General features: G+C 39.7%; 1 protein-coding gene across 3 annotated transcripts in view; it reads left to right on the top strand.

The window, feature by feature from the left end:
• The window catches only part of LOC134212149 (laminin subunit alpha lam-3), a 536022-nt gene that overhangs the window by 253845 nt on the left and 269583 nt on the right, over positions 1-12594 (top strand). For all 3 annotated transcript variants that reach the window (XM_062689752.1, XM_062689751.1, XM_062689753.1), the window contains exons 7-10: positions 7738-7806; positions 7883-7993; positions 8062-8242; positions 8321-8507. In XM_062689752.1, the coding sequence (XP_062545736.1) occupies positions 7738-7806; positions 7883-7993; positions 8062-8242; positions 8321-8507 (548 nt within the window). The remainder of the gene's footprint in view (positions 1-7737; positions 7807-7882; positions 7994-8061; positions 8243-8320; positions 8508-12594) is intronic.

Raw genomic sequence — 12594 nt, 5'->3', positions numbered from 1 at the left:
ACTTTTGAGTTAACCCAGTGAATAGTGTTAATTTCTAATGTACTTCCATAAATCATAATAAAAATTGCGATTTTGTATGTCCATGAGTAAAAAAATACCAAGTCATGTGCGTCTCATTCCATATTAAAAGTACCCACACAACAATCCCATCAAGAATTTTTATGACCTGATTGCACAAAACTAAACAATGTTTCAATCAAAGTAATTCGGTAATCTATCGAATGATGAACAACTCAGCAAAATTTCAACCAGATCCGATGAGTTTTCAATTTATTAGATTTTTTTGAAGTTTCATATGGAAGATGATATTCCGAACTTCAATGGCTATATTATCTCAATATGCGAAAAAACAGTATGGGACTGATATGCGAGTGGGGGCAGTATCCTGGTTGCCAAAACTTGCGATTTTTACTCCGCCAGACTTTGTATCTAGTGATTTTAGTTGACATTTGCTATTAGTCATGTTTCACATAAAGCAAAAGCAATGCAATTTAAAAATATCTAATTTCGAAAGAATACTTAGACTGTTCCACTATGAATCAAAATCATATATCGACGAAGTTGATCATTTTTCCAAGAGAGGATTCAGAATTGGAGAAACAACTTTAACCATGTTCTTCATGGGTTCAAAAGAATCAAAGAAATTGATACTTCCACGATACCAGAATGCGCGAACATTGGAGCGCTCGGATGTTGCTAGATTAGCCATCAGTTCTCTCTATTTGGCTGAGAAAATCGATAAAAATGGGCATCTAGAATTTGATATGTTTCCGGAAGCGGTGGAAACTCTCGTTCATCATGATGTGAAACCACAAAAGTTGAACGTTTCTGAGTTTTTCCACCTGCATTGCATTCCCACACTGGGACAGAGCCGCCTCGCAGCTTAGTGTTCATTAAGCACTTCCAAAGTTATTAACTGCGAGTTTTCTAAGCTAGGTTACCATTTTTGCATTCGTATATTATGAGGCTAGCACGATGATACTTTTATGTCCAGAGAAGTCGAGACCCGAAAATTGCCTAGACCGGCACCGGGAATCGAACCCGGCCACCCTCAGCATGGTCTTGCTTTGTAACCGTGCGTCTTACCAAACGGCTAAGGAGGACCCCCTGTTAAACCTCTATAAAAAGCTGCATGTATCCGCAAGAAGGTTCCGCCAAAGCGACCATGTGCCGCTCAAAGCGCACAAGCCCAAGTCCTAGTGTTAGGTGTGACGCTAAGCAGCCCTGACACGACGGCCCACCGACGAGACCGAAGGTTTGCGCAGGTCCGAAAAATAGCCTTTGAAAACAACCATTACGAACGACATAGAAGATAATACGACTCGATACAATCGGCAACGACCCATGCGACGAATAAAGGATCACGATTGGAAGCTTGGAACATGGAACTGCAAGTCGCTAGCCTTAGCAGGTTGCGACAGGATAATCTACGATGAATTACATCCCCGCAACTTCGACGTCGTAGCGCTGCAGGAAATCTGCTGGACAGGACAGAAAGTGTGGAAAGCGGGCACCAAGCGGCTACCTTCTACCAAAGCTGTGGCACCACCAACCAGCTGGGAACTGGCTTCATAGTTCTGGGTAAGATGCGCCAACGTGTGATTGGGTGGTAGCCAATCAACGCAAGGATGTGCAAGCTGAGGATTAAAGGCCGTTTCTTCAACTATAGCATCATCAACGTGCATTGCCCACACGAAGGGAGACCCGACGACGAGAAAGAAGCGTTCTATGCACGATGGATGCCCACTGCGGGACGTCAAAATCGTCACCGGTCACATTAACGCTCAGGTAGGTAAGGAGGAAATGTATAGACCGGTCATCGGACCGGATAGTCTGCATACCGTATTGAACGACAACGGCCAACGATGCATAAACTTCGCAGCCTCCCGCGGAATGGTAGTCCGAAGCACCTTCTTTCCCCACAAAAATATCCACAAGGCCACATGGAAATCACCTAATCAAATAACGGGAAACCAAATCGACCACGTTTTAATCGACGGTAAATTCTTCTCCGACATCACGAACGTCCGCACTTTACCGCAGTGCGAATATTGAATCCGACCACTACCTCGTTGCAGTATGTCTGCGCTCAAAACTCTCGACGGTGTAGAACACGCGTCGAAGTCGTCCGCCACGGCTAAACATTGGGCGGCTACAAGACGGTAGACTCACCCAAGACTACGCGTTGCAGCTAGAAGTGGCACTTCCAACGGAAGAGCAGCTAGGCACAGCATCTCTTGAAGATGGCTGGAGAGATATTCGATCCGCCATTGGAAGCACAGCAACCGCTGCACTAGGCACGGTGGCCACGGATCAGAGAAACGACTGGTATGACTGGTATGTGAGCAGTTAGTTGAGGAGAAGAATGCAGCATGGGCGAGGCTGCTGCAACATCGCACGAGGGCGAACAAGGCTCGATACAAACGGGCGCGGAACAGACAAAACTCGATTTTTCGGAGAAAAAAGCGCCAGCAGGAAGATCGAGACCGTGAAGAGACGGAGGAACCGCGCTAATAACGCACGAAAGTTCCATGGGAAGTTAAACCGTTCACGTAAGGGCCACGTGCCACAGTCCGATATGTGTAAGGACTTAAACGGGAACTTTCTTACAGACGAGCGTGAGGTGATCCAAAGGTGATGGCAGCACTACGAAGAGCACCTGAATGGCGATATGGCGGACAACGGTGGCGGTATGGTAATGAACCTAGGAGCATGCGCGCAGGACATGCGACTTCTGGCGACGGAAATCCAGTAGGAGATCGCCCGGCTGAAAAACAACAAAGCCCCTGGAGTTGTTCAACTACCAGGAGAGCTGTTTAAACACGGTCGGTGGTGAGGCACTGGCTAGAGCGCTGCACTGGGTGATTACCAAGGTTTGGGAGGATAAGGTTCTGCCGCAGGAGTGGATGGAAGGTGTGGTGTGTCCCATCTACAAAAAGGGCGATAAGCTGGAATGTAGCTACTACCGCGCAATCACATTGCTGAACGCCGCCTACAAGGTACTCTCCCAAATTTTATGCCGCCGACTAACACCAATTGCAAGATGGTTCGTGGGGCAGTCCGTCGAACTTCGTCTCGCCAAGAATTATTTGAGACGAGGAAGTATTCTGAAGGCGCAATTGTAATCGCAGAGCAAACGTCAAAACAATTCGGTTCCCTATGCGTGATTAATTCTTGAGTTGAGTTGAGAAATCTGTGCTCAATTTGTGTATGACTCCCCCCCCCCCCCTTTTCAGAGCAGGAGGAGTCTGCAATTACCTTAGGAACATATCTATCTTGCTGTCAAAAACCTTCTCATGTCAAATTTGGATCCATTTGCTTGATTAGATATCCAGTTATGCAGAATTTGTTGGTATATTTGTATGGGAGCCCCCCCCCTTGCAGAGAGAGGAGGAGTTTTAAACCATCAAAGAAACATGTTGTCACGAGAAATCCTTCTAAAAATCACCGTAGGCCATTATACATTTTCAAGGAAAATTATTTTGAGTATCTTTGAAAACTCTTTTTAGCTATTCCTGGAAATTGTTTATGAAATAATTTTGGATTTTCATGAACAAATTATTTATTTTTTTTCCAGTAGTTCTTTTGAATTTCTTCGTAAAAGTTGAAATATTTCAAAGCATAATGATGTTTTAGAAGTCACGTAAATATCTGGAAGGTTATTGTCAGCTACGCAAAGTAGCTTCATCGAAAAAAATAATCCTGACTATTTAAAATATTTATTCTTCTGTCAATAATTGTCACTAAGAAATAATCGTCGGAAAAGAAACAAATCACGCTGAAGGTTTTCCTCCAATGTAGGGTGGGTGTACTAACTGTCGCCATACAAAGAAAAACCTTTTTTTTTTAAATAAGTAAAAGGCATGTGGGTGGACTTTATATATCAAGCGAAAGGTTTTACTTCCTGATCCTTAGAACAACTGTGAAAACCACAATAAAATTTGTTATAATCATCAAAATTGATTAATCCATGATAGGAACGCATGCACTAGTTGTGGCACTATTCTTAATTTTGGTTCCTTATTTGGCAAATCCTATTGTTATCTTATGGGATTGGCCAAATAGGGACCACTAGTGCGACAACTGGTGCAAAGGACGTCAAAAATTAAGCAAAATCAATTTTTACAATTATGCTTTGCTTGTTTTGGAGGAGATCAAAGGTTTTATTGTATCATATGAATATGCTTTATCGATATGAACTTGGTTTGCGGTGATTTGATTGACCATTTGGCATATAAAGCACTAGTGCGACAACTGGTGCTATAGCCACGACTGGTACATCTAGCCTATACAGGCCGGACTCGATTATCTGGAGGTTCGATTATCCGGGGTAATATTTTTACCCATCTTACAAAAATTGAAATATTATCTTTGTGTACCCGTAAAGTACCCAAGTACGTAATTAATGGATCTTCCCTAAGGGACTGTTCACAAATTACGTAACGCTTTAGGGTAAATAAGGAAGTCAGACCAAGCGTTACGATCCGTAAGTTACGAGAGGGAGGGTGGGGTATCAAAATTATCAAATTCAACGTTACGGATTTTGTGAAAAAACCCTAAGGGAACGGAAATCAAGAACATTCATAATTGCTCATTTTATGAGTTTCAATTCAAAGCACCGATATTTTTTTAAGCATTTGTATGTACATTCTGAGTACAGCATTGACATTGTGATTCATGCCACCAAATGGTCCTTCGGAATATCCGGAATGGATTCATTCACAAATAACGTAACGCTAAATTTGAAGATTTTGGACCTCCATTCTCCCCCTCGTAACGCTTTTTATATGGAAGGTTTAATTGGTTTGTATGAATCGTAACGCACGGCCTGACCCCCTCACTCTCCCTCCAGCGTTACGTAATTTGTGAACAGCCTCAATATTTATATGAAAAATAATTATTTCACCAACGGTGGTCCATGTATAGAACACCAGTTCTATATTCATAGTAACAACAAATGGCGCTGAAAAATCCTTGTGTTTAGGGAACATCCGTAAATTACGTAACGCTTAGAGGGGGGAGGGGGTTTCCTGAAGTGTGACAATCCATACAATTTTTTTAGATACCTCATACCTCGGTGTCCAAGGTGATCCATACACAATGTCATGCTCAGAATGTCGGGCAATAACCCGGTGAAAATGGTTCCTGATAGGGATCCGCAGAGGACAAGAAGGCGAGGTGCGCAAAGAGCAAGGTGGATCGATATGAGGTCCCTCCGTGGACTACAAAGTTGGCGACGTGCAACTACAGATCGAGCTGAATGTAGATGAATGTTATGTATTGAATTGAATTAATAGATTGAATAAATCAAATGCAATAAATTCCGATATTAGAATGTAAAATGGTGCTATGCGATGAAATTCATTATTTTTTTGTTCTAATTCATGAATGTTCCTGACTTTTCGGAAGGCCCCGACATGTATAAGCCACAACATCAAATGCATCTGAAAAATCTTGGTGCTTAACGATAAAATTTAGAAGTTCCTCCACACAGTGGTTAGAGGTGTGTGCCGTCATCGCCGACAGTTTTGGCAATCCCATTGAAACTTTAGAGGATTTCTCGTGGAAAAATCAATTTTTCTTGAGAATTCCATACAATTATTCGTTGAAAAATCAAAAAAGCTTTTTGTAAAACTAAGAACTTTAATTGAAAATTCCAAAGAATTTCCTTTGAATACCGTTGAAATTCTAAGTTGAAATTCTAAGTAAAAGATCTTTTTGTAGAATTTAAAAGAAAGGATTTTGGCCGAAAAGGACGTTTACTCCGACAGCTCATTTGTTAAAAAGTGGCGTTTGGCCGAACGGATCGACATTTTTCCCCATATAATCCGATAAGCTGAATAACATTTTCGGTCAACTTGCCCTTCCTGCTAAACTACCGTTTCGGTCAAATGGAATTTTCGAAGATAAGGCCTATTCGACAAAACGACCTGTTCGAGCATATGGCTTTTCTAGCCAAATGACGAGTTTGGTTGTACCGTCAAACCGTTTTCCACATGATAATCGTATCGAACAAATTGAATTCGGCTAGATAGCTTTCGGCTTAATGTATTATTCGGCCAAGTATTCGGTCAAATGACTTTCCACTGATTGATTTTCAACCAAACGCCCCTTCGTTTTTTGAAAAGAAAAAAAAATCAAAGCGTGCATGCCCGGTGGCAAACTACAGGCAAACTTCTAAAAAAATTCCCGTGAAAATTTCAAAGAAATTCCGGTGAAAACTTTAGAGCATTTCCTGTTGAAAAAAACTTTTCAACTTTTGTCTCCTGGGACAGTTCATTAGATTTTTCCGGCGAAAAATAAAAAGATTTTCCCGTTAATGTCTTAAAAATAATTACGTTACGAGCGTAATAAATAAATCGCCAAGCCATCACCGCCGACGATTTTCGGATCGGCGCTGACCTCTAACGATAGTCAGAACCCTTCAACGGACCAACGGGATATTTTATTAGATTTTATATAACTAACGAGAATAAAGATTATTTGAGTTTCAGCGACAACAAAAAATGTGTCGATTATCCGGAGGGTTCGATTATCCGGAGTTAAATTATTTTTCTGAACACTCCGGATAATCGAGTCCGGCCTGTATGTGCAAGTTTAAAAAGACTCCCTGCAATTTGTATCGGCGCGGTGTGCCAATGAAAAAATGTCAGTTTACTTTATTACTTTATTAAGGTGATTTTTGAAAATTTAATTAAGCTCATTACTTTTGGAAGCTTCAGTTAGCCTTGCGAGCAAAGGCGTAGGAAAAGCTTTCAATTAATAACTGTGCAAATGCTTATAGAATACTAACCTGAAAAGCAGACCAAGTTCTAGTTGAATTGTAGGGAAATTGAAGAAGAAGAAAAAAGTTCATTACTTTACAAATATAATCAAGTTGAAGTGCCCCACTGCAGACTGGGGAAAAAAGTCCATAACGCGAATAAACTCAATATCTCGGTTCGGTATGGGCGGATTGCGTTGAAATTTTGACACAAATCGTAGAACTTTCTGTAATAAGTCATGTAATTCATTGTTTGATTGGAGTTACAAATAAATAATCGATAAAACATGACATATTTGCCCCCAAATTTTGTCGAAAATTGTGTTATGTGAGCTCTGTCTACTGCACGATGTTGGGAATTGAAATCTTGCTGATTCTACCCCACGTTCTCATATTCCTAAAATTGCTTATCGGCAATAGATTGAACATTACTAGTCTGATCTAGTATTTTCCTTTAAATCGAGTGAAGTTTTTTTTTGTCCACCGCACTTAAGAAACTAAAATATTGCTCATTTTACCCCACGTTCTATTATTTTTTAATTATTACCCAAAAGGCTTAAATCTTCTGGAAAACATAACAAATAAGGGGCATTGTGGTAAACGAGGTCCTGCAGCTTCGTGCAGTGAACCTAACAACTTTTGCACGATTCCCTAGAAAGTTCTACAATTTGTGTCCGCAATCCGCCCGTAACGAACCGAGATATTGATTTTTTTTGCGTTTTAAACATATTTTTCCCTTTGTGCACTGTTGCAAATCACTTTGTTCGACAACAACACCCCAATGAATCGCATAATTTTCAAGAAGTATGAAAGTTTACTCTATTTCATTTAATCGTTTCACTGAAGATAAAAAATATACATTTTGAGAACCTAAAATAAATTGCAGACAGCACTTTTCTCAGCTAAACATATTTGCATCTATCTAAAGTATTTAAAATTAACTATCATCATTTGTTTTTCTTGTTGATTCACAGATTATTAAACACAACAGAATACATTTGTACGCAATGCCCGGAAGGCTACACAGGTGACCATTGCGAAATGTTAGTATCCTGGCAATATTAATAATTATAACTTATCATTCACGAATCATCTGTTTTTTTTTAAACTATATTCCAGATGTGACGATGGCTATTTTGGAAACCCAGTGGAACTGGGTGGCAAATGTCTCCCCTGTCCTTGCCACGGTGGTCCGTGTAATGCAAGGACTGGGGAGTGCATCGAGTGTTTGTAAGTTTGGCGATCTGCTTGTGGTTGACCATGGTTTTTTGAATATTTTTGTTCATTCCTTAAAACAGGGGCAACACGGAGGGATGGCGTTGCGAGCGCTGTAAGAGTGGCTACTGGGGACTCCCCGACGAAGGATGTGAGCCGTGCAGTTGTTCCGAAGTCGGTGCCCTGGAGAATGTCTGCGATGTTATTACGGGGCAGTGTATCTGCAAGGCCCGCTACGGTGGACGGAGGTGTGACGAGTGTGATGTAAGGATTACCGGTGGTAATTTGCCACGGTACAGCGACCGTTGATTAATGGTGCGATTTTGCTTCATTCCATTCCAGAGTGGCTACGGAAATCTGGACCTTGATTGTCCGGCGTGCGAGTGTCATGTGAATGGGTCGGCAGGTGAGGTTTGCCATAAGCTCAGTGGTCAGTGCGAGTGTAAGTTGGGTGCCGAGGGAAACAAGTGCGACCAGTGCCAGGAGGAGTTCTTCGGTCTTTCGGAGGAGTTTCCAGCCGGTTGCGAAGGTAAGTGCGGACGGACTACAATCAGCCAGCGCGCTGCGATAGGGTTGGGCCATTATTTGTTTCTGTTCTTTACTTATGCAACCATGACAAATCAGCGGATTACCTTCTGCGGCGATGGAATCGATTATTCACATACGATAAGAAGCGCCAGCAACACAGTGCGGAGAGAAAATGTAAATCAAAACATCGGCCGGGGACTCTTGTTTTAGGAGTGGGTGAGAAGGTTGAGGAAATGTGAAAGACGGGGTGGTACATGGCCTATAATGCATTCTTGTGGAAAGCATGACGGATTGCGGTTGACCCTTCATTCTTTCCTGTGAGCACTTGTACATTGTGTATAATCGATAGTGGGGCGAAAATGAATCATATGTTAGCAGATTGGTGGCCCCAGGCATGTTGTCAACCAATCAACATGGTGTAGAGTGTAAAACTGTGCACTGTGGCTCAAGTGAGAATAACAGTGGCATAGATTAAGATTTTCTTGTATAATCGTTTAAAAAATGATTTTTTTTCGCGGATTACATAGGTAAATTAATTTATTCTGTTAGATCTAATCTTTTAAGTTATTAAAACTGTTTCTACAACTTTTTCGCATCTAATTTTGGTGGGCTTCGTGGCCGTGCGGTAAGCGACGTCAATCGTTTAGACGCATGTGCTGTGGAGTTTAGATTTGATTTCCGCCCGGTCAGGAGAAAATTTTTCGTAAAAGTTTCTCGCGGTATGCTACATATCGTATATGTATACAGAGATGATAAGTGAGAGACTTGCTCTTTCTCTTTAGGATTCAATCCTGCTAACACCAGATGGTATTTCTGACGAATCTTATCAAATAGACACTTTCAAATTTTTATGATTTGCAAACTTCTCGAATTAAACATAGATTTGTGGAAAGATATTAAAAAATAAAAACGTTTTTATATGAACTACTGAGAGTTTGTGGAACTTAATAAATGTTAAGGCATTGTGGAAGATTTGCGGCAAGTTTCTGCAACCAAATTCCCCTCTGTTACATTCTTTGCAACCCAAAGATTCTAGGAAAGAGATTCTAAGTGGGAAGTGGAGGGAGTATACAAATAAATCGATTTTTCCTCATATTTCTGAATACTTTACAATAATTAACGCGTTCTCCAAGTTATTTCTTGGTCAAATCAGCTCAGACACTACTATATTGCTTTTCGAGATACAGAAAAATTATGCGGAAATAAATATGTATTGCACATAGATACAAAATTAAGCTTAAAATAATAAAATGTTGGATATAGAATCACAGTTTTTACATAAAGCGCATTGTATCTCAAAATCAAAAGCCTTTTCAAAGATGGTTCCTTCACAAGAGTTACTCATAATACTGAATTCTTCAACTTTGCTGAAGACACCATCATCCTATCACGCTCATATAAAAAGTTAGCTGAAGCGCCGCCCTAGCGGGAGAGTACCGAACTATTTTTTACTACCATATGAAGGCCTATTTATCATGCAACAACTTTGTGGAAGACACCAATATTCCATGAGGCAACCCTAAGGAGTTATTTATTAATGCCATGATTTCATGATATCCGACCACAGCGCGATGCACTATAGGATTTCGGGCGGTCATTAATCGAAAATGTCATGTCTTCCGAATTATTTTAAAATATTTTCTCTCCATTGTCAATACTCTAATTAAGAGAAATTCTGAATTTGAAGTCTCTAGGTGCACTAGTTCCAAAGATATAAGGTGGCAAAGTCAGAAATGGGTAAAAAGTTAGCAAATTTTCTGAAAAAATATTTTATTTTCAACTATTTATTGAAATATTTTTAAATGTTTTTCTTCAATGTTAATACATCATTACAAAGGTTATTGTATAAGCTTTTAAATGGTGTGCAAAAACTAATGGTTACACTGTGAAAAAAATTGAAAAAATGCGGAAGCAATATTTTTTCCAAAAACGACGCTATTTTCAACTTTGATAGTGAAGAACTTTTTTTCCTCAGGAATCCCCGGGTTCTTTTATGATACACATCAAGGACAAAGCTTCGACTAAAATGTCCTGAAAGAATTTCTTGCCAGTATTTGCAATTAACAGAGTTAAGTCACTCTGATTTTTTTCATTTGTTTTTTACCGTGTTTTGCCTCTCTCTGTACTCCAAGGTTAATGCTCATTCCAAAACGAATGTTTGATAGAAGGCCCGGAGACCCCTAGTGGTATATATCAACTAACTCAGCGCGAAGAATTGAGGTGATGTCTGTATGTGTGTGCATGCGCGTCTGTATGTATGTGCGCAAAAGAACGCAATCGCCATTTAGACACTTATTTGTGTCCGATTTTCTCGCAACAAGTTTCATTCGACGGGAAATCTAGTCCCATCGTTTCCTATTGAAAATGGGTCAGACTGAACTATGCGCTCAAAGGGTATGGTCAAAATACATTTATTGGTAATAACTTCGACTTTATTTATAACCATTTGAGCTCATTTAATTAACTTTTCAAAGGAGTAAATGAATAAAACCCCCAATGCAATGCAGCACAACGGTAACGGAAGGATTTAACAGTTCGCTCATATATTTCCTGTCAAATTTTACTGTTTCCGTCGCCATTCCGCTGAAATGCGTTTGGGGCTTGAGTGGTTTGAGTCATTCTCTAAACCTAATTTTCTGAGCTATTCATTAGCTACTGATGGAGAACTAAATATGAGATTTCATAATATGTAAATATTTATAAATCTCCTGGAATCAATAATTCCTGACATGTTTATTGCAAAAGTAAAGACGAACAATATCTTAGTTAGAACGGAGCGTATGAAATTCCTGCTAGTGTTCATGAATGTCTGGCTAATGGTAGGGAAATATTTATTCACTCATCTACACTTTGAGGTTCACTGGCTGAACAACCAGCGGAAAGTCAATATAAACAGTTGAAGAAATTTAGAACTCATAATGCAAGAAAATGATCAAGAGAGGCAAATGTTGACATTTTCCTTCGTGCCTTACATGAATCAGATCCATTTTAAGCTCGATTTGGATAACGAGGAGACGTTGGAAAAAATTTTCACTTAGTTATTCTTATGCCATGCGTAATTTTGTAATATTTGAAGATTTTCAAAAGTTCTTTATCTTCTAATACTTTAGATGAATTTATCTCATCTTCCATCGTTGATGGAATTGAAGAAAATATCATTGAAGACTTAAACCTTGACACAGAAAAGAATGATGCTGTATATAACTTGTAGAAATCATGAAAACAAATCAAAAGTAATTCAAATAGTGTTGTTATTTAAATTAAAAGAATTTTGCTTTTCGGAAGAATGGAGCATTCTTACATTCCACAATGAATGTCCACATTTTTGAGAATATATTAATCTCATTTTTGAATAACTTGTACACGTAAAAATGTCATGGGATTGCGATTTCTAATTTGCTAATACCCTTTTTCAAAAGTTATTTTCAATTCTGATTATTTGATTAACATTTAATGCTTTATGATCCTTCAGATCCTAGTACTTTGTCAAACAAATTGTTCTAAATACAAATTGTGAGGCATGAGAGTGAGAACAAAAAATATCACGGAATGTCATGAAATTAATGTCATTTAACATGATCGCCGCCATAATGTCCATAAATTGCTGAACTTAGTTTTTGTACAGCCCCTTCCTTCTCCTTAAGAAAACGCACGAAATTTCAACTTCCCAAATAGGTTTGCTTTGTCACGTTAATCGAACCTATGAAAAAAATAATTACGTAATTCATAGACGATCCCCAAAGGGGGGGGGGGTTGGAAATTGTATATTCATGCTATTTCGACCATACACAGCTAAAACTAAGTGGAAAATCACTTTAAAAGTCCAATTTTATTTTTGACCGCTCGCTTGTATGGGGATCCCCCATAGTGCGATGGCTTATCCGGCATCAGTTGTGCAATTTATCAACAATGCCTGCTGAGTGTGATTCTTTTGTTTTGTATTTTTCTCTGCTCCTCTTTGCCTATGACGGTGCCTTTCAGCCAGAAAGACAAAGCAGGAGTAGCTCAGCCAACTCGGTTTGCCAACAGCGGGCTAAAGCTGATTATCATTCGGCATAAATTTCCTGTCTTTGTCTTGCAAGTGTAGT

This window comes from Armigeres subalbatus, chromosome 2 (assembly GCF_024139115.2).
Source record: "Armigeres subalbatus isolate Guangzhou_Male chromosome 2, GZ_Asu_2, whole genome shotgun sequence".
NCBI lineage: Eukaryota > Metazoa > Arthropoda > Insecta > Diptera > Culicidae > Armigeres > Armigeres subalbatus.
The sequence above is the reverse complement of the archived record's forward strand: the minus strand, read 5'-3'. Positions and strand labels throughout refer to the sequence as shown.